The sequence below is a fragment of the Falco rusticolus genome, chromosome 3 (genome assembly GCF_015220075.1).
Source record: "Falco rusticolus isolate bFalRus1 chromosome 3, bFalRus1.pri, whole genome shotgun sequence".
NCBI classification, from domain to species: Eukaryota; Metazoa; Chordata; class Aves; order Falconiformes; family Falconidae; genus Falco; species Falco rusticolus.
The window spans coordinates 59947015-59974164 of record NC_051189.1 but is presented as its reverse complement, the minus strand read 5'-3'; the positions used below and the strand labels follow the sequence as shown (position 1 = coordinate 59974164).

Below are 27150 nucleotides of genomic sequence, written 5' to 3'. Positions count from 1 at the left end.
TGGTTTTGGTATAAGATGTGGTGCTAACTAGATATACCACTGAAACTGTGTGATTTCAGGAATTTACTGGATTAAATACTAACCACACTGCAATCAGTGGCAAATCACTCTTCAATGGCTATAATCTATCTACCATTATTTCATGAAAGTCAAGAAGCCACCACTGCTTTGGAGCAGATGTGAGTATCCTATTTCTGACACTCCTGTGATTTTTGCTTGCCATGCTTGCGTAGCAAAGTACACTCCTATGTATTCTCCTCCAGCATGACGAAACTGCCAGGTACTAGAGGACCTTGGCATCATCTGATGTGTTTAGTGGTAAAGCCTGTTGGGCTCAGTATTGGAAGGAAACAATCCCCATGCACACCGTGAAGAGTGGAAATGGGTTGCCCTTAACCAGGGCTTCTAAAGAACAGCAATCTGCTAACATAAGCTAGAACAGACTTAAATGCTGCAGATAGTGCTCCATCTTGCCTCTTTTTCATTCTGTGATCTCTCAGTGGCTGCGCAGACCATTCAAACACAGTCCATCATTAGATGTCAGCACAGGTTGGGCTGACTGCTGACCTTCCATATGAGGCAATGAAGCAGAAAATATTTTTTTTCCTCACCCATCTTCCTATGCCACATTGCAAATGCCTGCTAGGTACAGCAAGGACATAAATGAAAGTATTTTGACCCATAAAAGTTGCGGAGATAAAATTAGGAAATAAACCCCTCTTCAGTCTCATAGTATAATGGTTGCAAAGGAAAGACGTTTCCTGAACTTTTTATGATTTCCAATGAATAATCAAATACATTCAAACACTCTTACATAAATATGTCTTTCTCAAAGGCAATAGTTTTTAATTTTTGGTACAAGAGACTGTGATCCCAACCTACCTATACACAAACAGCACAGAATTACAAAAAGAAAGTTTATCTAAGTCAAATTTCTTAATTTTTATTAAATCCAAAAAATGCAGAAAAAAAAATCACAAGTTTCTAAGTACAAATAAAAACCAATCGGCTAAACTAAAGTGGTTGTCAAGTTACAACTATTTTCCATGATTTTCCCTTCCTTTCTATTGCCCACAGTACCATCAGAAATCCTACAAATGCTTTAGAAATTGATTTTATCTTACCAATATGATAGTAAACTGTAAGTTTACTATGTAAAAAAGCAAACTGTTTAGGCACAAGGTGGCAGAAGACATAAGCACAAATATCAACCATGCTTCCTTAATTTGTCAGTTGAAATTTGGGTGTGCTAAAGACCTGCATGGTATTGTATTCAGAATGTCAGAGCTTACTCTGCGAAATAAGGGCTCATAACTCATTTATCTTAAAAGTTAACCGTTTGTGGTGTCTCTCTTCCTTCCACAGAACAGAGAAGCTGTTTAAGTCCATGGTATACCTTACTGGTCAGTGCCAGTGTTCTGGTTAGAAGAGTAGCAAGTGACAAAATAGGTTCCAGCACCAGAGAAAGAGAAGTAGAGAAGCTGTAGTGTGAAAAAGACCGGTTCATACTTGTGTTGCCAGAGTAATTAATAGTTTGGCGACCACCTGCTAAGATAGCATGACAAGCAGTCACATGCTATTTGAAGATATCAGCTGGGCTAGGTCATCAGCTGCTCTCCCAACAGAGCAGTGATGAAGGTGAACAACCAACATCTGCTGCTCTTCTAACTACACCTAAAGGAGCTGTCAAACTGAAAATTAAATCATAACAAAATTAAGTGTTGTTCCAGATTCTACCTTTTACCCATCATTTTATATTTGCCATTCTAATAACAGGTGCAGTTCCACTGTCATTCATAAATACAAAATTTTATTTGCACTTCATTAGTTTAGAAAGACCACAATGTTTTTCAATACCACAACATTCAGGACACACCAAGTTATTCAAATATGTAACTACTGATTTACCACAGCTAAACTAAACAGTGCATTTTAATAAAAGATATACCAAAGATATAATTCACAAATTCATTATCAGACAAAACCCTAACACAGTATTTGCTTGATGGGAATAATTTCCACCATTAGGAAAGAAAATAATTTTACCTTAGGTTCCCTTCCCCCCAACCCTACTGATGTCCAGACAAGTACACATATATATTCCTTAACACAGGAAAATTTATCATCTTAATTAGGTTTTTTTTTTTAAAGAATTTGTCTAGGACAGCAGCATTGCTTTTTATACCTTATTTTAGAGCTTGAATATATCTCCATTCTTTTATTGAAACAATGATTCTTGCAACCAAGTTTATGCCTACGCAGAAAATGATAAATGCTATTTCAGAGTGCAATCTTAGATCTGCACCAGATGTGATGTCTTGGTACACAAAGAAAGGGTGCAGCATTAAACAAAATAAATAGAAGACTGCCAAAAATTAAACTTAGCTTTTCAATATATCCAGTCAGCAAAGGATGCTACAGCCAAAAATGTTCTCACTACATTAAAAGGAAACGTAATGCTGATTATGGAAGCTTTGTACATAAAGTCCTCTGTTTTTAAAAAATTTGTCTTTAAAATAGTTAGCAAAGCACCATATACTTATCTTCATACCAGAAGAGCTTCTGCCTGCCTGTTTATAATAACAAAGAACTATTACAACATTTATGTCGATAATAGGTATAGATTTAATTTCTCCTCCTCCTTGCCTGGAAGTGTGGTAAACCCCCACCGACTGTACAGTATTTATAACACTGGGGCAATGAACAAAACATCATTGTGAGGGAGAGGGGTAATAATTAAATGTTATAGCTGAATCCTACACAGGATTGCATATTTGCATATTTACAAGTTAGTGTGTAGCTCTGACTTGAATAACAAAGTGCAACGAGAAACTGCCAAATGATTGTAGTGCAGAGTAGTACAGGTACTTTCTTTACCCTCCCACTCCTATTTTTCACTCTGTATGGAGTAACAAGTCAACAGCAACGGACATGTGGCCTTGGAGGAGGCAGTTCTGGTGGGATTTCTGGCTCTGGTTGCAGGGACAGGATACTGTTGGACAACTCATTTCTTATAACATCCAGTGGCATCTTAAAGAAAAGAAAAAATCACCTGTAAACAGTTATCTGCATAGAACTCGGCACAAAGAGCTCATTTCAAGAGTTCACTGTCAGCCAAAGCCTCAACTGAAGGATCTTGCGGTTTGTATTCATGAACTACATTTGAGTAAGTCGTGTTAAGAATTTCTCTCAGAAAAAAGTTATAAGACATTGTTGAAATAAAGCCACTTCCTAAACCAATTACAAATCACAACAGAACTGCCCACAAATGAAAGCAGGCAAATGTACAGTCAGCTGCTGATATAAAGTTATAGGAAAGAGGAAGTACAGCATATAGGAGCAGATGTTTACCAGATTCAACAGCAGTATTTATTAACAGAAGTGTCTACCAGAGTCTGTGAACTACATCATGCCCACTTTATATTCACTAAAAATCTCACCTGACTGTGCACGCACCCAACAAGTACCTGCAGTCAATTATTTAAACACTGGCCATTTACGTTGTCAGTGGAACTACCACCTGAATATTTTACCTTTTTCAGAATGTCATCAACAAGTTTTAGAAATATTTCATCCACATTAAAATTATCCTTGGCACTTGCTTCACAGAACCGCATCCCAGTTATTTGCTGTGCAAACTGACAGAAGAGAAAATAAAATATCTACATGAAGATACGCACAAACAGCAACGATACATTCATAAAACCTTCAAAAAAACCCAACCCACAACTTCCCCCAAATCTGTGACTGACGTATAATTCAGTTAATAATCTTGAATCTCAACAGTACAGTGTATGTTGCCACATACAGCTAATTTTCACTTAAAATTGGTTTACTGGAAGTGTGCTGCATTTTTCCAGACTTAAACCTGAGAAATTCCTGTCTCCAGTTGACGTGGATTGCTGCAGATTGCCAAAAAGTAAGAACTTTTCAGAAGAGTTAATCTTAACCTTATTATTAAAATGCAAAAAAGAGAAGTACAGATGTAAGAATTAGTCTTGCCTCTCTAACACAAAATGCTTCACTTCCAAACATGTGACAGGTAGCTGAAGGAAAATGTGTATGACCATACTGACAGTGTCCTGGTCAAGATGGAGCTATGAGTGTTATGCTAAAACATAGTCTCTTGTCAGGTTGCTTACCACTTTTGAAGTTGGAAGAGAACAAAAGAAACTTGAAAACATAGGTGAGCTAAGTAATCAAGCAGGGCTGTTGCCTGTCCTAAAATACTACCGAAAAGCAAACATCTGGAAGAAGGCTCACGAAGATGTCCCGAGTAGAGATATCTCCATTTGTGATTCAAGTCTTCACTACATCCTCTTTCAGAGCCCCCCAAAAAGTATGTTTAAAGGGTAAGCAAATTTATAGTTTACTCTTTGTTTACATCAAAGACATACTGCTCCAGCAGGAATGCATATAATTGCACATTCTGTAAAAGTAAATACCATATGGATTTTGACAGAACAGCACCATTCTCAATATGCTCCTTAGATCTAACAGTCTGAACAAGAGTAGCCATGGACCATCAGCAGCAAAGACACAGCAGTTTTGCTTCTAACAGTAACTAAGAATTTGGTTAGATCTGTTCTTACCTTTTCTCCCTGCTGTCGAGTAATCTCTCGATCAACTTCACAGTCCAGTTTATTTCCAACTAATAGAAGCTCTGCATCTTCGGAAGCATACTACAATTAAAACATTTTTAATTAACTAAACCTAGAAACCTAAGATTTTGTAATGCAAACACAATATTAAAAAAGGGTAATCCCTCTACTAAATAAGGAACCACATCTACACAGTTTATATGTAAATGTACTTCCCAAGCATTATTTCAAAAATTTTCAACTTAATTTTTTAAATTCCACGTTTAAAACATGGCTTGAGAACTAGCTGTTCTAGTTTACCTAAGAATGAACGTAATGACCTTACTTCCCAGACAGGAAATAAAACTTCCCTACCCTCGCAGTGCACAGGTAAATGAGTAATGTTACTGACACTTCTAACTGGGACAATCCTAGTTCAAGGAAGCAGGAATGGACAACCACTTTACAACAAAACCACATTCATGTTAAATTCTGGCGAAAAGAATTCAGTTAAAATTAGTTGGTATTATTTTAATAATCCTATATCACTGCCATTACAAGTATTACACAGTACCTTTGAGGAAAAAAACCCTCCCTTCTTAAAAAAACATGTAAAAACGAAATACTTAAGGCTTACCTTATCAATCATTTTCATCCATTTTGGTAAATCGTCAAATGTTTCTTTCTTGGTGATATCATACACCAAAATAATTCCCTTGGCACTTCTGTAATAAGCTGAGGTAATGCTGTTGAATCTCTCCTGACCTGCTGTGTCCCTAAGAAGCAGCAGCAAACATTGGCAAAAATATTTCACCCATTTGCAAAGTACAGAATAAATTTGTTTGCATTTTAATAAACACCCCCCACCCCACCCCCCTTAGACATTCTATATTGAACATTTCCTTCTATATATGCGAATTTCAGGCAAAAAAACCCCCACACAGTACTTTTATCATGAAATGTTTTCACATCAGGACTACTTATCTTACACTAACTTCACCAAGAAAGGCCACCTAGCACTTCTACAGCTGTCTGAGAATGAAGCTGTCCAATGGAAATGTACCAGCAGATGAAGCTGGTTTTGTGTTGTTGGGGTTTGGGTTTTTTAGTTTGTGTGGGGTTTTTTTTTTTTGTTTTTTTTTTTTTTTTTTTTTTTTAATAGTACTGAAAATATGAAAAAAAAAAAAGATACACGCTTATCAAACCCAGCTGGACACCTAACTATAAAATCAGCAATGTACTAATCATTACAATTTGAGCTTTCAGAGCTTTTTTGGATTCAACCACAGCAATTCAGCCATGATTCTAAAACCAATGCAGAAGTTACTGGTGGAAGTGACGACAGGAGTGAGCAACCACTATGTGGTATAGGCTTTTAAAAGTAGATACATGGCTTTCATGCTTACGTCTATTAATCTGAGGTGTTCAAATGACATTTCCATTCTTACTTTCAGCACTGTAGGCATTTCAGACATGGTGCATTTACAGTGGAGACTATTTTCCAGCAATGACAACATATTGCCCATACTAGCTATGTCTTATATTCCAAAGCAGAAGAGACAGAAAGGGTATTTTTTACTGAACCATGAAAACCTGTGAACTGCTTTTAATCCTATCATCAAGTCTGCTCATGGAAGATTTTTGGCAATTATACTGAAAAAATAGCTGGTGCATACCCTAAGTCTTAAAATGTGACTGGTATCACAACTGGAAAGTAAGTTATACAGTGCTTCAATGCAATCAAGCATTTGCTGCTTGAGTTCAGCCCCCAGAGTCAATGGTAATTTTGAAATTCCAGTTAAAGCAAGTCAAAAGATGGACCAAAATTAAGAGTGGATGGGGGAAAATGTGTGCATGTGTGTTGGGACTCAAAAGTTCAAAAGGAACTCTAACAGTCACATTTTAGACAAAAGGAGGACGAGGATGGATATAGGAATGAGATTAACAATGGAGACCTGAAACACTTGTTACCAAAAAAAAAGAAAGTCATGTTCACAAAATGCCACATCAATTGTCCTGAAGAATTAATTCTTTTGAAGTCTACGCACAAGTAGTAAACTACCACAACCCTATCTTGCTCTTCACAAAAATTTGTAAGAATTTCAACCAAGCAGGTTTAAAAGTGAAGTACTCAACTTTCCCTTTAAATTGCCACAAGCATCTTGATAGCAACAAATCTTTGCTAGTGATTTCACAAAGCAAAACAGCGTCCACTAGAAAAAGATTTGAAACCTCTGTATTGACTAATACTTCACTGCAAGCCATTGGCATTGCAGTAAGGGGCACAAAGAACAAATTCTTATCACATCCATTTTTTATTTTTAACCAAATCCCATTCTCTACTCACAACTTCAGAATTACATTCACACAAACCTTTGGGACCCTACAGAAGGTGAAAACAGGTAGCCTGTTTCAATAAGGTCAAGTATTTCAGACCAGTTTTAAATGGTTAATTGGTTGCTTTCTTATCACTAACGAGGCATTTTAATTAAAGCAATACAGGTTCTGGCAGCTGAAATGACATACATATTACTCAGAGCAAGTAACTCTGCTTTCTCTTCTGTTACTTCTTTGCTATGGTCAAATTTATTTTTTGAAAGGTCCTTTGGACATTCTCTCCACGAAAGATTCAAAAATTCTAGTTATGAACCGTTGATTTTCCACATATGGATAACATTGCTTTAGCATTTATGAACAAACTTCACAGAATTATGACCTTGTAGAGCAGCCCCTGCCAAGGGTATTAAGGGTGGGATCCCTTTAGTTCCATCATTCTGAGTAGACATAACTAGATGGCAGGTGGAAGGGCATACCTGATGTGCAAAAATGCATCAGTTTTGGCTTTGGCCAGAATAATGGAAAACGTTGGGTTGGTTTTTTTGTTAGCTGGTCTTCCCCCTCTGTGCCTTTACTGGAACACAGAAATGAAGGGGCTATTTCAGCCACCTGGCTGTGCCTTCAGGTCACTGCTAGGGACCTTTAGCAACTCCCATCACAAAAGGGTGATCAGATCACTCAGTTCAGACATTAGAAAAACAGAGGGGAATTAAACACACTGATGTGCAGCCACCCTCCCTGAAGACAGTCATCAACACACTGGATAAGCCTAGGGGTAGGTGATGGAGCCAACTATGCAACATTACACTCTGCCACCCCAGCTATCTCCGGCTCCACGTTTTCCTTGACCTGCCAAGTGCTGTATCTCCAAGTCCACCTGGCACTATCAACCTCTCCTCAACCCACAACAATCTCAGGCTCTTTAGAAGTTTACAGTATTCCCACGCTGCCACTCATCTTGGCTGCTGTACCTTCAAGTCCCGTACTCATTCCATTCTGTAGGTTGTTCACTTAAATATCACACAACTTGTAGTCTGGCTTGCTAGCTATTCGAGACACACCACATACTGTGGCCAGTTTAAAACACCCATGGACAGCTGGCTGCCCACTACACATGTTAAATGACCAGATGGCCACTGACTGTCACCTGCCAGTCGTGCTAATTACAGTGGATTGCAGTTGACTTTCTTTGCCTTGTTTTAAGTCATTGACTTCCCCCCACTTCACACAACCAATACCTCTGCTGCTGCAGCCAGTTAAAATGAAACCAGTCACTAGGTTTCTGACTGTAAGCATGATATTTTAATCCTTGTTTCCTTTGAAAAGTGGAAGAAAATAAGCTGAATTTGCAGTCTCTCACATTACAGTAACATTGTACTAGCCTTCGAACAGTAAGGTGAACACTGGAAAACTATTTCTGCAGTAAGTTTAGAATGCAACCCCAAGGTACCTAAATAAGCTTCAGTCTGAGAAGAGTATCAAGCTGATCTTTCACATGGAAAATCTCATCTTCTACCAACTGCTATCTTATTTTTCATGAAAATATGCAGTAAATTCTTCCAATATTGAGGATAAAATGACAATCCCTAATGCAGAGCTAGTATTAAAAGCACATCCATCTTAAAATGCCTTTCTTTCACATGTGGTGCTGGAGCAATCAAGCTTGTTATACTATTTTCACTGATGTACTACTCTCCTGCAGCTGGAGTATTTTAGTAAGGACAGCTATTGAAGCACTAGTGGAAAGCTGGAAGAAAAGATGAGCATTATTTAACTAAAAGTACACAACTTCATGAATTTCAAAAGTGATACCAAGTGCTGCTAGTTCTTTATTTGCTCCGGTCAGAATCAACGTACTAGAGTAAGTCAGTCCAATTTAATTCAAACTCCTGAAGTCCAAACAATAAATACTACAACTTGATCAATGATTTGGCATCACTGAAAAAAATACAACAGATTACTCCTTTTTGAATTCGAAAAGCAGTTTTCTGTTATTTTTTTTGAAAGAAATTGTTCTAAATGGAAAAACACTGGTCTTTCTAAACTGTAATCAGAAGCATACCGTGTATGACTCCCTGACCAATCTACAATAACATCCCACTGCTTGACTGTATTTCTATTTTCAAAACAGAAACTAGACATCACTCCGAAACCAGAAACATTACACCAAACCGAAGGCAAATAAAAAGCCCCACACAAAGCCCATTTTCAAGTGTACACTTGTCATATTCTTACTATTTCCGGCTGCATAAAATAGAACATAAATACAGTTGATCTTGATTAAAATAAGTTTGGATATGTTTTGTTTTATATAAATGTTCCCTGTGCCTATCTAGAACAGTTGCTTGAAACAAACACATGGAGAGACTCAAAACTTTCCTGGCTCTGAAGTTATTTTTTTAATGAGCCGTGATGTGAAGTGGCAACAGAAAGGAAAATTATTTTTAAACAAAAATTTAACACTAAAATTTAATTTTTAATTTAACATTAAAAAATGTTTAAGTCACTTTAGAGGTTAATTCTACTTGTCAAGCTAAGCTTTTTTCCTCCCATAAAACACAAAGATCTTTTATTACGTGAAATGATTTATTTCAGAGGCAGTGAACAACAGAATGTAGTTCCTTCTATATTCTAGGACAGGTGATCTTTTCCTCAGACTACTCATCTCAAGAGATTTTCCAAGGCAACAGGTGCCCATTAAAAACCGCTGAGTTGGCAGAACATGAACTTCTATGAGAACGCACTGATTTAAAAAAACTTTCAGAAGCAAATCAAGACTGTTTTCCTGCCAAGTCACTGGCTTCCTTGGGCATTAAACCTGTAGAGATTATCAGAGAGCCCCTTCGGCTCCCCAGCAGCGAACCAGGCACAGTGGCAGGGCACTACAGCTTTCAGCAGCCAGGTCCTTTGGAAGCCAGAGGTGACAGCTGCTTGTGTCACCGAGTGCCCCGATTACTCAGGCGAGAGGGCAGAGTCAAGACACCCTGCTGTCCTGCCAAGCCACTCGTGGCACACCTATGCTTCAAAGCGTGAAACTGGGGTTCCTATTATTTGGTCTTGGTTTTCAGGCTTTGAAAAAGGACTGATTCAGAGATGCTCGGATTCACTTGGACACTTACACTATCCAGTAGTTCTGGTTATTTTACCCCACGGCATGAGCTGTGTGCGTGCATTACTTCTCACAGAACATACAAGCTTGCTTCAGCCAAGAAGTGCAATGCAGAAGCAGATTTCCTGTGTCTATGACTTCTGGCAGACCAAGGGACACCTACCACTGTTCCAGGTGGCACAAAAAAGACAGACGTTACTCTGTCTCCTCAATGCTGCTCAACCATTTAATAATTTAAGGAGCAGAAGGTTGTTTCCTGACTGAAAGTCAGGGAAATCGGGGAAGAGGTACTGTGAGGCAGCAGGGGCCAGACAGGAACAGGTAAGCCAGAGGTGAGAGCAGGCACCCCTGTGATCCTTAGTGCACAGTATCGCATTGTGAAAGGAATTAAGATGCAAGTCCAATTTGTACACTACTAACAGCAGCAGATGTGAAAGCCACTTTCAAAAGGATGCCTTGCACATCTAATTGCTTGATATATTCTACATAGTACTGCTGCGTTTTGATAAATTCAAGTGGTAGAGCTCTGCGGAGAACCACCTGCTGATAGAGTGGTCAGTGGAGAGACAAGAAGTGACCATGAAAACATCAAAGTCAAACTTCTTTTTTTCAGCTGTTCTTGATTTTTGAAGTAGAATCATCAAATAACTATAAAAATAAATAAAATCAAATTTTGATGCTTTGAAATGCAACCTTATTAATTTTAAGACATACAAGCATATAACTTTAGAAATTATCCGCTTGCTGAATAAAACAGTTTTTTGTAGTAAAGTTACTGTAATCATTGTACAGAAGACTCCCAGGAAGTATGAGGCAACGTTAATTCTGCCTCCGAGTAGGTATGAAAGGAGACTGACTTAGGATCAGCCATGCAAATTAAGTCTACATTTCTAAACTCCCAAAGTGTTCTGACTTGGCAAATTGCTTTCATCTTTTAATCTAACAATTGAAGATACAATAAGGAGCTGACGGAGCTGGGGTTGTTTAGCAGGGAGAAAAGGAGGCTCAAGGGGAAAACTTATGACTCTCTACAACAACCTGAAAGGAGGCTGTAGCAAGGTGGGTGTCAGTCTCATCTCCCAAGTAGCAAGCAATAGGACAAGAGGCAATGGTCTCAAGCTGCACCAGGGGAAGTTTAGACTGGATATTAGGAAAAAATTCTTCACTGACAAGGTTGTCAAGCATTGGAACAGGCTGCCCAGGGAGGTGGTGGTGTCACTGTGCCTGGAGGTATTTAAAAGACGTGTAGACGTGGTGCTTAGGGACCTGGTTTAGTGGTGGACTTTGTAACATTGGGTTTACAGTTGGACCTGATGATCTTAAAGGACTCTTCCAACCTAAATGATTCTATGATTTTGTGACCCTATGATAAGATTTTATAAATAGGCCCAACAACATACACAATATAATTCAGGATAAATTAGCAAGAGGATTGCCTATCTAATTGCTTTTCCAAAAAATTGTAAGTATGCCTATGTCAAGACAGTTTTAAGAATTAAGTCTAAGAACATCATTTTAACAGCCACTGTTGAAGAGAAAGCGACACATAGGAGCAGGATGTTGTGTTCATGGATTTTATCGTATTTTAAGATACTATCTCTTTGCATTGTGTTTTCTCCACCATTTTAACAGGCCTTCACACAGGAGTAAAGGTCACCTATCGATTTTTAGTTTTAAGTTTCCTATATCCTACTAGCATATTCTCAATATGTGGAAAATAATGGTTTAAATGTCTCCTTTCCAGCAAAACATCTCTCCTAGGAAGTATTAATTCAACATGAAGATACTGTTTGATAAGCTTAGCAATTCACAACAAGAATTCACATCAGGCATACAGTAGCATCTCCACATCAGAATTTTTTGTTACCTCTCTCAGCTCCAGCAGACCCTGGCTAACAATTGCTGGCTCAACTGCCAGCCTTGTGGTCATACGTTTCCAAACAGGGACAGATGATGGATGACTAACATTCAAGTGTTAGGTGACTGATGATACCAAAGATGAAGCAGCAGTTAACTCAGAGGGGAGCAAGACAGACACATGATGTGACAAACAGAGTTGATGGTGACCTGCCAAGAGGAGTTAGTAAGCTGAATTCACTGCATCCATGTAGTTAAGAATGAGAAACCAACAGAATAATCCCAGAAGTGTAACAACATGTATATTTAGAGAATTTTTCGCCCTCTATGGATTGTTAGCAGCTTTAACAGTTTAACTACAATGCCAATTATGCAACACGCACTGTTAATAAACCAAAGCTAAGCTTCTACATAGTAGTATATAAGATTAATGTCTAAAACATAGCTGGTTTATTCTCTCATAACGCTGTTTATGTATTGTACTACTCTGCAAAACAAAGGACCTTTTAAGCTCAATAATTTCTAAACAATAAAAATTGTATTAATCATTGACATGGAGAATCATTATCAGGAAACATGTAACCTACGACAGAAAGGAAAAGCTTAGTTCAGACTTTGAGCTTTCTGTAGTAGGACATCGGTACCAGTTAAGATAGTCTTATTTGTATGGGTGTGTTTTACTTCTCAGTGCTGTTTGGAGTGGATATAATTTAGTCTTGAATGTCCTTCACTTTGAAGTTATGCAATATAGCGTCAAAGAGACAGCACTGTCTACACCAAGTTTTAGAAAAACAGTTTAGAAAATACTTCACAGTCTTTTTATACTTGCTGTTACAATGACGGTTGGTTTTACACAGCCTAGGAAATAATAAAAAAAAAACAACCCAAAGTGTACTTTCTCTGGTGTCTATTTAACACAGTCACCTTTTGCTGTCTGTAGAACTCCTATTTCTTGTGTAGGTGATACCATTCTTCCAGGAAAAGGGGCTTGAGACCTCTGTGATGCATTAACATTTCAGCAATTACATTCATGTCCTATTTCTAACTTTCTCTCTCTTTCTCCTCCTTTACCCTCACATAAATCTAAGAGCTATTTGTTTTTGCTTAAGTCTTGTGGGAATGGAGGAGAGGAGGAATAGGGTAAGAGCTAAACCAGCTTATAACAGTTAATAGTATTAGACAAGCATATTAATTCATGCTAGAACATAAAATTAACACATACTGCTGGTTGCACGTTTGTTTTACTTACCAGATTTGTAATCTAATTTTCTTTCCTCTTAGCTCTACTGTTTTGATTTTAAAATCAACACCTATAAATAAAATACAGTAAACAGAAAAGGAGGAATAAGCAGCAAAAGTAATGCGGGTGTAATTAGGATTTTTTTTTTTTAATATATATATATATATATAACAACTTGTAACAGTGTGAACAAGCAGAAGGGTTTGCACCACTATGGGTCACCTCAGGATCATCACGGGGATTTGACAACCGCTCTATAGTCTGTGAGCCATCCAATTTGGCAGTGTCACAACATAAACCTTCCACTTTGTGCAATGCTTCCAGCAGCAGGTAAACCCAACATAACAGTAAAACAACAGGCACAGTTTGTTTCTGCCCTGTCAAGGACAAGCCTGCTCTACTTACAACTGGCACAGGTGCCCTGGAGGAGTGAAATCTACCCCTCCACATCAGTTTTGCTCTCTGAAGTGGGAACAATACACATCTGGTTTCCAGGCTGGATGGCTTAGCATATGCTAAAGTGCTTTAGTAGAAGTGCTGGAACTGTGGTTGGTTTATGAAGAAGTTTGTCAGCACTGTCATTCTTAATGTATGCAAATCTTTATTAGCAAACTGCTTAGATTTAGAGAGGGTATTTGAATTTAAAAACTTCTTCTATGTTTGTGTGGTACTTTTACCCATCATCTCAAAACTCCAGCCACATTTTGAATGCACGCTAAATACCAAAGACAGAACCATGAAGATCTTGTTATACAGAAAGACTTTACTTCTATAAAAAAAAAAATAATGCTGGCAGTCAACATGTAAGACATACTATGGTCAAACAATACCTAGACACAAAAGATTACCACCTCAACTACAAGAATATTTCAGGGTATTGATGTCCTAGAATATCATAGCATTTATAGACTGTGAAGCTGTTTATTTTAGTATACATGTGTATGAAGATTTTTGCTTCAGTTCTTCCTTCTGAACACCATCTGTCTTAACAGTGCTAAATCAAAAAGGAGGGAAATAAAAAGACAAGAGAACATGGTTCAGACTGGTACACTTAAACTCACACAGAAGTGTAGAAGCAGTGTGCTGGAAACACTCTTGCTATTTCACATACAATTGTATACCAAAGATAGGGATGAAGGTGAAGAGGGAAAAAAAATTATTTTCTCTAACAAAACCTACACATTTCCCTAATGTCTACCCTTGGTAACAGCCAGGTGTCCCTGCTGATATTGTGAGAGTCAAGACTGGACTGTAACTTTGACAGAAAGGCCTGAACTTGGCCCTTACGCAAAGCCTTCCAAAACTCCTGAAAATTTAGGTAGGAAAAAAAGTGCATTTTACATCCTGAAAACCAGCTACACATTGTTGACTTGGCCTTTATTTCAAAGTGCTTTTAAAGATAGTTACGTCTGTACAATTGTTGGTATGAGACAATAAAATGGACTAAGTTTTAAAAAGCTAGAAACACTTTAATTGAAAGGTAAAGGATACACTCAATTCTATTTTGAGTTTGCAAAGCAGATTGGCACTCTTCAGCTAGACTAAATAAATGGAAGGATCAGTTATCTTCATTCCCCTAAATAAAAATCCCTTTAAACAGCTTGCAGTTACACATTATATAGGGATAAAAGTATTGGTTATCACTATGACATTTGTTGTCCTCCTCCATGTCCTTAAAAGTGTCTAGCTCAATTGTTCACCAATTTCTGGAAAGATATTCAGGACATACAATGCTTACACTTCACTTACCAATATGTATCCTGTTCAAACCCCAGTAGGGTTCTTAAGCAACACAGAAGCTAAAGTGTTAGAACTGATTTGTACTATACAGTCTACAATTTTAATCACAATTTTTAATTATTCATATGCAAATTGAGAAAAATATTAGAACGATTAAGATTTCAGAGCATTAACCCTAACTTTAAGAGATTATTTTTCTACACTTTTGAAAAACCACCATCTGTGTTGATGTAAAAACAGAAGAAGGTGAAACAATTGATCTGTGCTCTATCCAAAATGTGGGGAAAAAAATTCTTGTAATTACTGCTTTTCCATTAACAAGATTTTTATTTTTAAAGAAACACACACCCATTTCTACAGCTAAAAGCCTTTCCTCCATATAAATGCATTTAACTATAAAATGCAATTGTCTTAATGGTTACAGCTTTGTCTGAAACAAGACAGCAACTTTACTTGCTAAGGAGATAATCAGTAATCAAAATTGCTTCAAACCTCTCCCTCCTCAAGGAAGTCTGAATAAAATTGCCCACAGTCCCAATCACAATTCTCAGTCCTGCCATTATCTGATACACAACATACTATACAATTTGTCATTCATTTGAACTTGGGTTTAAATTTTTTTTTTTTTACATCTTGCTTTTCTTTCCCACAGAAACAAATAGAAAAAAGAATCTATGATGCTCGTGCAGGTGGGTATACCTGTTTTAGGCTAACAACTGTAGAGGAGCTTTATCTGAGCACAGAGAAAATACAGCTCTGCTGTGTAAAGAAAAAGTCCTATTGTCACACACACAAAAAGAAGACTAAAGCATCTTTGATCCAAAATTGTGTATTAAAAGCCATCACAGGAATTTCATGTAAGCTTCAACAACTCCATCACGAAATATTTTTATTTTTACAGAAGTGGTTTATACACTGCTGTCTTACACAAATCAAGGAACAAAAAGGTTTTGTTGTATTTTTAAAAAAGAAAAATAATTAATTATGAAGAGAAAATCCAACTGTTCTAATAAGTAAATTTTCAAATTGGTACTTCCTGGTACAATATATGAATGAAATGAAGTGGAGAAACCCCTACATGTTAAAGAGGTGGTTTCAAAATAAATAACGTCAACAGCATTCTTATTTCAAAGGTAGATCTTTCTATTAATTATCTTAAAGTCATACCATGAAACACTTCTCTACTGTTAAATTTTGCAATAAACAATGCAAATCAGTAGAAGTTTTTGAAAAAGATTCTTCTACAGAACTGTTTGAATCATTTAACACTTAAGACAGATAGCTTGCCAGAACTAAGCAAAGGTTGCTCAGCTGCTTTTTATAATTAGTAATGCTCTGCAAGCATCAACACAAAGCTTCATGTCTGCCAATACTGAAGGAAAAAATCTGGCAATTTTCCTTTTGCACATGAAGAAACAAATTCCTAAGCTTGTCCCATTTCATGACCATGTTTCACCATAGACCTGCCAAAGGTAGTGCTTTGAGTTTACATACAAATTAGTAACTTAATTAAAACAACACAATAATTTGTTTTACACTTCAGTTTCAAGTATCATCTTGAGTTAAGAAAAAGTTCAATGAAACAAATTATATAGCTTGATTATGGTAATGAAAATACCTAAATGAAAAGTTTTGCTATCCGTACAATTACTCCAGCTATTAAAGACATGAGGAAAACCTGTTAATATTCTCTGAAAGTCAATCAGGAAACTAACACTTTCCACTACTACAGATAACATACTTCTTAGTCACATGACATTCAGAGTTAGACAACTGCACCTTTCCATTCACGTATGCTAAGCTGGTCTTACATGCTTATTTACTTGCAGCTGTAGAACCTAAGATTTGTATCAGCTGGTGAAAACTCCCATTCTTCAGCAAAATAACTGTAAGCAGTTCTTTTAAGCATCTCTATTCAGCACAAGAGAGAAGCCATTAATTCTGCTCTTAGAAAATGCTGTTTTTAAAAAGAATTCCTTTGTAATGCTACAGTGTTGATGACAGCAACATCTGATAAATACTTCTTGCTTCAAGAAACACCTAATTTACAGTTCCTCTAAGCAAGATATGTGTTTCTCAGTCTTGTTAAACTTATTCTAAGACTTCTTAAGTACAGGCAAATTGTCAGATTTTTTCCAAGTTTTGTGCTGTTTATAATACTAGTAATCCTTGCACAGTTACTATGCCCCCTTAAGCCAGATCCCAAAACACAACACTCAAATTTATTAAGATTCTACATTTGTTCTGTGTTCAAACCTGCCAGAAACTGCTCCAGTCTTGAAGCTACACAGGTGCACAAAAAGTGGTGTGCTAGAATGGGTCCACTGACAGACACGATTTACTAGCCCTGGCATAACAATCTACTAGCACAGCTATACCAACAGGTTCCCACCATGTGCCTCCAGTTATGACAGGTATCCCCTAAAAGGATGTCAACAACAGCTAACACAAGCCACTTCAACACCTTCTGTCCTTAATTTTGCAAACAGGACCAAGGGCATGGTTTTGTATTTAGTCAATAAAATAGAGGACTCAATAATTACTGTTGACAAATGCATTAAATCTAAACAACATGTCTTATAAAAAGAAAGATTTTTAAAGGCGCTCTTTAGCTGCTACACCACCAGTAAACGATTGCTGGTTTGCATGCTGCCTAGTTTGCATTTTAAATGTCTGCTGGCTAATTTATTGTCAATGAATAATCAAATGCACACATGCCAGCAAAGCCAAGTGTATGTGTTTACCATCATACATGCCCCTTGCCAGGTCACAGAGATGCAGGGGGAAGCAAAAAGCCTTACCGCAATCTTCCCCCCATAAAAAGGTCAGCCTCTTTCCATACAGCAGACTTGCATGGACCACAGGCCATCAATGCATTCTGTTTCTCTAAAATTATTACACTCACACCATGAGTTAATCCAGACTACCATCTCTCTTTTTATGAATTAAAAGTGTGTGTTTTGGATGCCAGATTTTGACCCCCATTTTTCCCTGGAAAGACCTTTTTCAGTATCCAAACAGATCCCATACACATATAGGAACAAATGAAAAAGGCACAAAAATACTGATATCAGCCTCTGGTTTGGATTTATGATTTTGTATCTGTTAAGCATTTCAAAGTATAGTGATTCTATAGCACTTAAAACTACAAATGAGCTGCTGCCCTCTCCCTGTAGGCTAGATATATGTCAGATAAACCCTTAAGTACAGCAGCACTTGTGTTGTGTGTAAGGTAAGATTCTTAAGGATTTTTCAAAATTTTATACAAAGCATATTGTTTTTGTTAATAGCACATGAACTTCAGATTAAAAATATGCTTCATGCAAATGAGAACATCTATTACAACATGTGCTCAAGTGAAACTATGCATTTCCAGGGAAAACAAAGGGCTAGTAGAATGGAAGGGTGTTTTGGAAGTATATTAAACACACAGCTAAGCAAACTGTCTGCACTCCTTTCAAAAATAAACAGTCTTAAAAAGAAAGAGAACAGACACTCAAAATAGAAGCACACTAATGAAGTTCTAGATAAGGGCAAGTTGGTGAGAGTGACATATCTTGTCACTGAACCAAACTTGAGACCGTTCCAAACTTGAGACTGAAATTCAATAAAAATGAAGTCTAGTCCATATCAGGTAATAGATTAATTGCCCATCCCAAACAAGAACTAAAAGTTATCTACTAAAGCACAAAATCAAACACACAGGAACTGGGTCTAGCCTCTCTCTTTAAAGCTAAAATAATTTGTTTTGAAATAAAGCCAATGATGAAGGAACAACTTACTATGCTTCTGGCATTTACTTCCCCCCCCCCCCCCCACCTAAGTGGCAGAAAAAGGAAGTGGAGACTGTTTTGATTAATGCACACAGAGTGACCTTTTGGAGGCCAAGATTCCTGATAACTAAGTTAAAGGGGAAACTGGGAAAACAGATGCAAATAGAGCACAAAACCCTCCCTCCAACCAAAATCAATTCCAATAGATTAAATTTTCAGAGGCCTATTAGTGATTTCCATCAAAGAAATTCAATCAATGAAAAATAATCAGACCATGTTTAAGGAAACAGTTTAAAAATTCAGAGGTTTTATACTAATTAGCCATTAGAACAGACATACAATTCAGAGATTAGGACAGTTTCTTTAATTTGGACATCTGACAGCATTATACAGACAGATTTTCTTACTTCTGCTACAATTAATGACTGAGGTCACATGCTTCTTGATGGCAAGAACCATCTTTGTTAGTCCTGGTCTGTAACTAAGCACAATACGTATACCTATCCAGAAACTACTGAAGTCAACGAAAAGATGCTCAATAGCTTTGATACCGATTTCTATCATTTTGCTGGGGGCAGGGGGAAGCAAGCAACAACAAAAGGTACATGGGACAGGAAGAGAAGGGAAGGTTACAAAAACTGTCTCGACAAAAAGAAAACCAAAACCACAAAACCATTGTATCATTTTAATTGAAGTTGTAGGACATGCAGTTAATTTTAAAGCATGCTAAAGTGGAAATACCTCTTTCAAACTGCATGTTACACATTTAAAGATTTTAAAAAGAGATTTGGAAGCACTGTGTTACTCAAATATGAGCTAGTTTGGGGATTATTTTAGAGGCAGGTAATGTACGTTGTCCACAAAGATTCAGTGTGTAATTCTAGAATGATTAACATGCAGACATTTGAGACTGCTTGCCTAAAATAAAAGTGTACCCGTATCTCAGCTGGCAACTGCGCTACAGACCAGAATGAAACAGACACACTGACAACAGAGGGGAAAGAAAAAAAAAAAAAAAAAAAGATTTTGGTAATATACACACAGTGACTAAAATTTGAAGGTGTAATTATAAAGTTTTTAGAAAGCTTTCAGTCATTTTGGGATGTCCAATATACACCTTTAAACATCTCAGACACTTGGTGCTTCCAAACTCAATGAGAACGGAGGAAGTTACCATTTCTTTACATTCTCATGGACAGTAAAATTATAAAGCCTTTCACAAAATGTAGGCTTTTGACACTATTTACAGCAGTAAGTTCAAAGCTTGCACCAAAATTTTGATAAACAGAATGAAGTGGAAGGGGAACTTGGAATCGATAAGACTCTCTGTGCCTTCTTGAACAAGACTTAATTTCAAAACTTTTGGTTACGGAACACAAAACATAGTGAGCTACTGGTCTACAACTACCTGACCTGAAAGGAAAATTGAATGTGAAGAAAAATTAAACTTATTTCATGAAAAGCACTATCCATATTTTAAAAAGGCAGAATTATTTCAAGGTGAGACTGAATCTAGCTTTTTGGTTTGGGTATCAAGTTTCCCACTCCTTGGGCTATCAGAAGAAATAAGTTATAAAAGTGTTGCTATATGCTATTATACAGTTACAATCTTAACAAGGGAAATATTAATCACTTTCTTGTTTAAGCACAGCCTAGTGAAGACAGTTTTACAAAGACTTCAGTATTTTTGTGATGAAAGGCACTCTGAAGAGTCTGTCTCTTCCATTTTGTAGTTTCAGCTAAACCATAATTACATGCACTGTTTTCATTAAATGAACATTGAAGCTCACAACTCCCAGAAAGAAGTCAATAACTGAGAATCATGTGGCCCTACTTTTTTTTTCCTTTTAGCTACTGACGTGCTCAGCTGTTCACAGCAGAGACTGAGTTTGACAGCTGCATTCCACTCTCCTTGCAAACTAAACTCTGCATTCAACACCATTCAAGTGGCCTCTTCATCTTGCCTGTTGTTTTACTTGCATATTCTCATATATGTACTGACTAGGGACTACAAGGTACCCTGACAATTCATATCGTTGATATAACCCAGTATCTGAATATTTCTATCAGCTGAAGTTAGCATCTAGTTTACAAATGAAGAAAAAGTCAATTTCAAATTTACTCTTCTTCCCAACCTCTTGTTAATTAACACCCCCCATACCTCCCCAAAACCCTATTCCTGAATTCTGATAATTAGTATCATCTACCTACTACACTTTCTGATTTAGAATATCATTTTGTCACCTTATGAGGACTCAAATGATTATGCATAAAAAACCCCGATTCCAAATGCTGTAAAATAGACGGAGTTGACATATCTGAGGCGAACAGTGGCTTGCCAGGTGCTTTCAGTTGCTGTAGTCTCCATTGTCAATTGCAAAATGACAACATTGCTCCTAAAGGTAAAAGGCAGCTTGCAGGGAACGCAAGCTTCTGTTCCAAGTTGCAGTTCCTAAACTTATGGTTATAGAACTGAAGACAGACAAGGCAGGTTCATACAGCTCCCCAATTATCTTAAGGTTTTGCGTACGATAAACTTGTTTTCTGTGCAGATTTCAAGTCTCCCGCTCTCCTCTATTTGTAGTTTGTCAAGTAACTGCAGCACATAATTAGTGAGATATTTATTTAAACTCTTCCGCACTAGCCAAAAAGCCAATATATAAGAAGAGATTCATACTAACACCCTGGACATGCAAAGATAAGAAAAAAGGGTCAATCCTCACAAAAATACTTGTCACCTATCAGAACTTTCTTCTTTTTGTACAACAGCAAAAATTTCTCAGTCTGAGTAGAGCTGATTTTGGGTGTAAAGCAAGCACATTTTACTTCTACTCTGTCATGATGTGGTAAAGTAAGAGACATCTATTTCTGCCCTTTCTTTCCTCTCCCCACCCCACCTAGGTTTTCAGTGCCATCTTACGGAAGGGGGAGGGGAGGGAAATAGTTGAAGAAAAATTAAAATTAATTATACTTTTCAGAAAGAGTCCACAGACACATACAAGTGTAGCAAAAAGATGTTCTAGTTGATGCATGACATTTTCCTGAAAATTTTATGTAGATTGTTTTTCACCTCAGATTACACCAAATTACTAAACTTGCTTTTAAAACATAACTTCATGATTTATTGAAAAATTATTTTTCAAATGGTTAGTAAGTCACATACCATGTTTACAGCACTTGTGGAAATACTGACTAGGTAACTATAGAACTGAGGAGCCACTTAAAGGGTAGTTCTGAAAAAATAACCAATTTACTTTTAAAACGAATAGGCTGATACTTTTAAGTGAATATAATTAGGTTATATAACAAGCTTATGGGAATGAAGTTTCATTTATGTTGTTAGCCCACATTTTTTAAGGATACAGAGAATGAAGAAAGGGTTTGAATTGTGACAGAACCCCCAAACATATGTATACATGTATATAACTGTATTATTTATATATCCCATGTATATGTACTTATATATCCCATATACATGTATACATATATTAAAACAAGAAGCTGCCTTACTTAAGATTACTCTAATAAAAGATAAACGTGAAGTTTTCACCGTTATTACTGTTTATTTGATGGACATTATGCATCTTGTAAGGGCACAGGTATTTTTTAAAAGAATTGATACAGAAAAGACTGCTTGGAAGAAAAAGCTGTGCAGCTCTTCAAATCTAATTAGTTCCCAACTTGCATACCATTTCACACTAACACCAGTAAGGTGAAACAATGTCAAAGAGCATTTTTGTGAAGTCAAAGGAGTTTTACACTGCAGTGCATTTGCATGCCACTGATCTGGATCCCACAGGCTACAATTAATCTAAAGCACATCATGACATTTCCATCCTGATTCACAACAAACCTTCCCATTACAAACTTAGCTGAGTAGCTTTACCGATGATTTTGTTTGTAAACCAGGACTGCAGGAAGCTTCAGTGTTTACTACAAGTGCTCCTATCTCATTCCCTGTGAATAGCTGCTACGAGAAGCCAGCAATGCATGAGGCACCCAAACTGCTCTGTTATTATCAAGGGCAAGGCTTCTTTCCTGGGATGCTTTCAGGCTTGGTGTAAAAGAGCTGAAGAGTAAGACTAGGCCTTAGAAACTTTACATAACTAAGCCAGCACTTAAAAAGAAAAGCTGAGAAGCTCAATTTGATTTGAGGGAGCAGGAGAGTCAGTCGCCTGAGAGGTGGTGAGTCAGTGCAGGGCCTCAAGTTTGGGTAAGCCGGAACCTCAAGTTCAAAGATTAAAAGCCAGAGGGAAGCATAATGCCTGCGGCAAAATTAGATGGACAGGAAATACTGCTGAGTCCAGGAATTTTGTAGATCTGTCATGGAAGAAAAACAGCAGAGAGATGGGGAATAAGCTGATTTGGTGGATGCAGGTAGGGCAGACAACTGTGAGACAGAGCAGGAGTTGGACACTGGGAAGAGAACAGAGGCCTCTGACTATTACATAAAGGGACTCTGATGAAAAGAGGGTGAGAGCGCACCATCTTTTAAAATACACATATAAATTATAGCACCACTATGGAGATCTGAATTAAGATGTATTTTTTGCAGGATAAGAACTATTTGGGGCAGGGTAAGGAGGGGGGAAGCAACAAAGGTACACACTCTTCCCTCACCAGCCATCTTTGAATCTTCTCACAAATGTGGCAATGAGTATTTATCCACTACCTTTGGAAAGACCATCCTTTTTCATGCCAAATTGGGCTTACTTCCTTTTAATTGTCAAGTCTGAAAAAACTTTAGATTTAGATTAGCTTTAGATTCTGCTCCCATGAGAATAATACAGGTGCATGGGGGTCAGGTAACAAACTTAAATTGAGAAAAACAAATATTTTAAAAGGAAAAGTGTATATTTACATTTGTTGACAAAGCTAACATGATGCCAGTATTACCCTTGCACAAGCATTACTCCATTATAGAAAAGAAATAACCTTAACTACCCTGGATTTAACACTGGCATGAAGAGAGTAATTTTACATCACTGCAGATACAGAGGAACGTTTCTAAAAACAATTTATTTGCCCAAACAAGTAATAAAAATAATTTATAACCTAATAGTAAGAAAAAAACATTCAGACCTATCACATAAAATTTGGATAGAGCATCATCTATTTCTCATCTGACAACCGCATGCAAAAATCAGTAAATATTTGAGCACATTGAGTGTTCTCAGCACTATGTAAATAGCAGATTAAGTAGACAATATTCTATGCAACTAATTTAATGCCCAAAATAAATACATCAAAAGAATTTTAGATCAACAACACATCGTGTGCCGTTATGAATAATGTGCTGAAATCTGCCAAGCTATTTTTGAACACTTTCAAAAAACTTCGGTACTTGAGATGAGACTGAAGACATGTTGATGTGTTTTTATTATAGAACTTACTTTACCAATCTGGCAATGTAGTCTTCTTAAATTAGCATCAAAATACTGTATCTTTCTTAATTGAATCCACACCGCCCTTTTTCAGCAGAAACACTCCACTCTTCAATGACACAGTGTTATTATCCTAAACAGCACTCAGGGACAGGAGGCAGACAAAGGTTTTGAACATTTACAATTCCTCCACTGTAAGACCTCCGAGTAGCCTATCCACTTTCATACAAAAGGTTAAGGTGTTAAATGCTGTTCTGTTTGGCCCATACTTCCACAGGCTTAGTATAAAACCACAGAAGTAAGGTTGAGACCATTAATATCAAGGTAAGGGAGTAAAATATGTATTCTAGCATTCCGTTCAAAACACAGCTTCGCTAACATAAGGTAGATACAGCAAATTTTAGTCATTTATTTGGTTACATTGCCTTTTCAAATTTAATCTCAAGGTCTATTCAGTTTATATAACTTCCTCTGAAACTGGATCAGTCACAGGGTTTTCAACAATGTTTCAAAACACATCCTCTACTTGTAATTCCTGAAAACCATTACTGTAAATGGTGACAAAGAACCAGCCCAGCTTTATGATTTTAACTGTGTATCCAAGTCTCAGGTCATTTTGAAGTGTGGGTTATTTTCAATCTACATGAAATGTAAATAGCAGAGGTTACTTTTTTCTTAGTCTATAGTGCAAAAAACCCAGGGTGCAAGCTGACTGAGAAATGCTCTTTCATTTAGCAGCCAAAGGATCTGGGGGAATCTTAACAGCTCTCAAGTTTAGTCAGAGGAGGATGAAAGAATGCCATTACTGTCAAGTCTTTCTATATGTATTTTGGCACAAATTTCAATTCCCCTATGCTGCTTTATGTTGGCACACATTGTACATCAAACATTATGTAATCTTCTGTCTAGCAGCTCACCACCATTTATTTCCTGTTTCTTTTCTAAAATAAGGAAATTTCTCTGCTTCAATCACTGCCTCTGTTATCTAGCAAATCAGTTTTGCTTACAAGGCACCAGCCTGGAAGTGTGGACCAGGGTCTAGAGCACCTCCTCTACTTCTCAAAATTCAAATCAGGAAACTATCCCTAGTTACAGAGAGCAGCCCAGCTTTGTAGGAACCCTTAATGTAGGTCAACACAAAGGTGATGCACATGAGTTCAAAACAATACATAGACCTGAAGAATTTATAAATACATTCCACTACTGGTTCTACTTCTCCAGCTATAACATATATTTAATTAAACCTGTCCATCTAGAGAAGCCATAAGCACTTCTTCATTACAACACGTCACCTGAGGATTAATGCCTCCAATATGCTACCACTGTCTTTAACTTCTACAAGGTTAAGTTACCAACTTCAAAACAAAATAAACCAACCATATTGACGCTAACTGGGCTAATCTGCATTACCAGATTTGCATGTTTAGAGGGCCTAGGAAATACTGAAACAACTGATAAAACACACATTAAAACTAAAGTAACTGTATTATTTTTCTCATGGAATGATAAATTTGGATACTAATCATTCAGCTTCTAAAAGGCAATACAATCACTTTCCATCACATGCTATAAGCTTCCTCACATTCCAAGCCACAATTAAGCTAAGCAGACATACTTTCCAATGACACAGGCTTAACAACGGCCTTGCTGCAACACTCAAGAGTTCAACTCCAAGGATAGGACTCTAATAACAACACAGACTTAACTAGCTTGTTTTCTTCCCTTCACACGTTTGTGTATTAAAAGACAGCAGGCATTAAATTATCTGCAAGAGTCACACAGATGACTAAACCATGAATAAGACAGCATACTACAGAACTAGGGAGTTTGCTCTCCAGTGAGTTGTGTGAGGAGCAAAACTCGCAGTGTGCTCAAGAGGTACTATTCTTCAAGAAACGAAACATTAGGTTCCTCAGACCTAAAACATCGGGGTGTGGGGGTGTGTGTGTGTGTTAGTTCTTGATGAAGATATAACAGTGATCTGGAGTTAGACTATGGTCTGGAAGAGTATTCAAAGTCTCATCAGCTATGGTGAATACACTGCACAACTTTTCAACTCCCAGAACACTTCTGTTTCCCTACACACACCATCTAAGACTTCAACACAAAAACCCGTTTTACCGCCCCCCCTCCCTTTTTTTTTTTAACTGTGCTTTTTGTTTGCCGTTAGTAAGGCTGAAACAGGATACCCAACACCTTCTCAGAACTTGCAAAGACAACCAGGCCCCCCACCATCCTCCCCGCCACTGGAACTTCCCGAGCTGGAAGTTCGGCACCAAGGGCCCCCTCGCCGCAAGCCCCGTGAGCTTCCCGCTGCGAAGCGGCACACGGTCGCGGAGCTCACCCGGGGCGGCGCGACCTCGCCCCGCCAGGCCGGACGGGCCGGGACCCCCAGGCACCCTGCAGGGGACGGGCACGGGGAGCCCCCCGAGGGGGAAGCCGCGGGCCGGCATGCGGGGAGGGGGCCGCGCTCGGGGAAGGGCGGGGAGAGGGGCCAGGCAAGGCGGCCGCCACGCCGAGCCCCGCGTTCCCACGGCCGGGCCCCGCGGCTGGGTGGGCACGGCAAGCACCGGGGCAAGGCCGTCCCCCTCCCCCGGGACGGGACAGGACGGGACGGGGCGGGCGCGGCCCGGCGCGCTCCCTTACCCACGGTGGACTTGCAGGCCTCGCAGAAGGTGTCGTCGGTAAAACGCTCCATGAGGCTCGTCTTGCCGACCCCCCGCGACCCGATGATGATCACCTGCAGCTTGAAGTCGGCCGGGCGCGGCGGCTGCTTCCTGCGGCGGGACTGCCCCCCGGAGAGCGCCGGCGACCCCCCCGCCGAGCCCGCCCCGAGGTCCAGCCCGCCGCCCCCCACCCTGCGCTGCGGCAGCCCCGAGCCCGGCTCCATCAGCGACGCATGCGGCGCCGCGCTGGCGTCGCGCTGCCTCCCCGCCCCCGCCGCGCCCCGCGCTCCCGCCCTCCCCGCCACCGGCGCCGACGACTGCGAGGCAGGGGGAGCAGGGGGCAGCGAGGACGAGACACGGCCGCCGCCCGGCCCTGCGCCCGGCCCGGCCCGAGGGGAACGGGAACAGCAACAGGAACGGGAACTGCGCCGCCGCCGCCGGGAGCGGCGCGCCCAACTCCGCGC

The 27150-nt window shown here is 38.6% G+C and overlaps 1 protein-coding gene across 1 annotated transcript; it reads right to left on the bottom strand.

The window, feature by feature from the left end:
* Positions 1-2346: 2346 nt before the first annotated feature.
* On the bottom strand, positions 2347-27150 carry RAB12 (RAB12, member RAS oncogene family). The gene is made up of 6 exons (XM_037379958.1): positions 26667-27150; positions 13133-13193; positions 5218-5356; positions 4593-4682; positions 3534-3638; positions 2347-3030 (listed from the first exon to the last, which is right to left on the bottom strand). The coding sequence occupies exons 1-6, from the start codon at positions 26908-26910 to the stop codon at positions 2917-2919; spliced, it is 753 nt and encodes a 250-aa protein (XP_037235855.1). The 5' UTR covers positions 26911-27150; the 3' UTR covers positions 2347-2916.

Bases quoted from the DNA above. Each gene is read 5' to 3' on its own strand.
- RAB12 (XM_037379958.1), bottom strand. From the start codon at position 26,910: ATGGAGCCGGGCTCGGGGCTGCCGCAGCGCAGGGTGGGGGGCGGCGGG. The intron at 13,194-26,666 runs GTAAGGGAGCGC...TTTTATTTATAG, and splicing joins GGCCTGCAAGTCCACCGTGG to GTGTTGATTTTAAAATCAAA. The intron at 5,357-13,132 runs GTAAGTAAAACA...GCTGCTTCTTAG, and splicing joins AAAATTAGATTACAAATCTG to GGACACAGCAGGTCAGGAGA.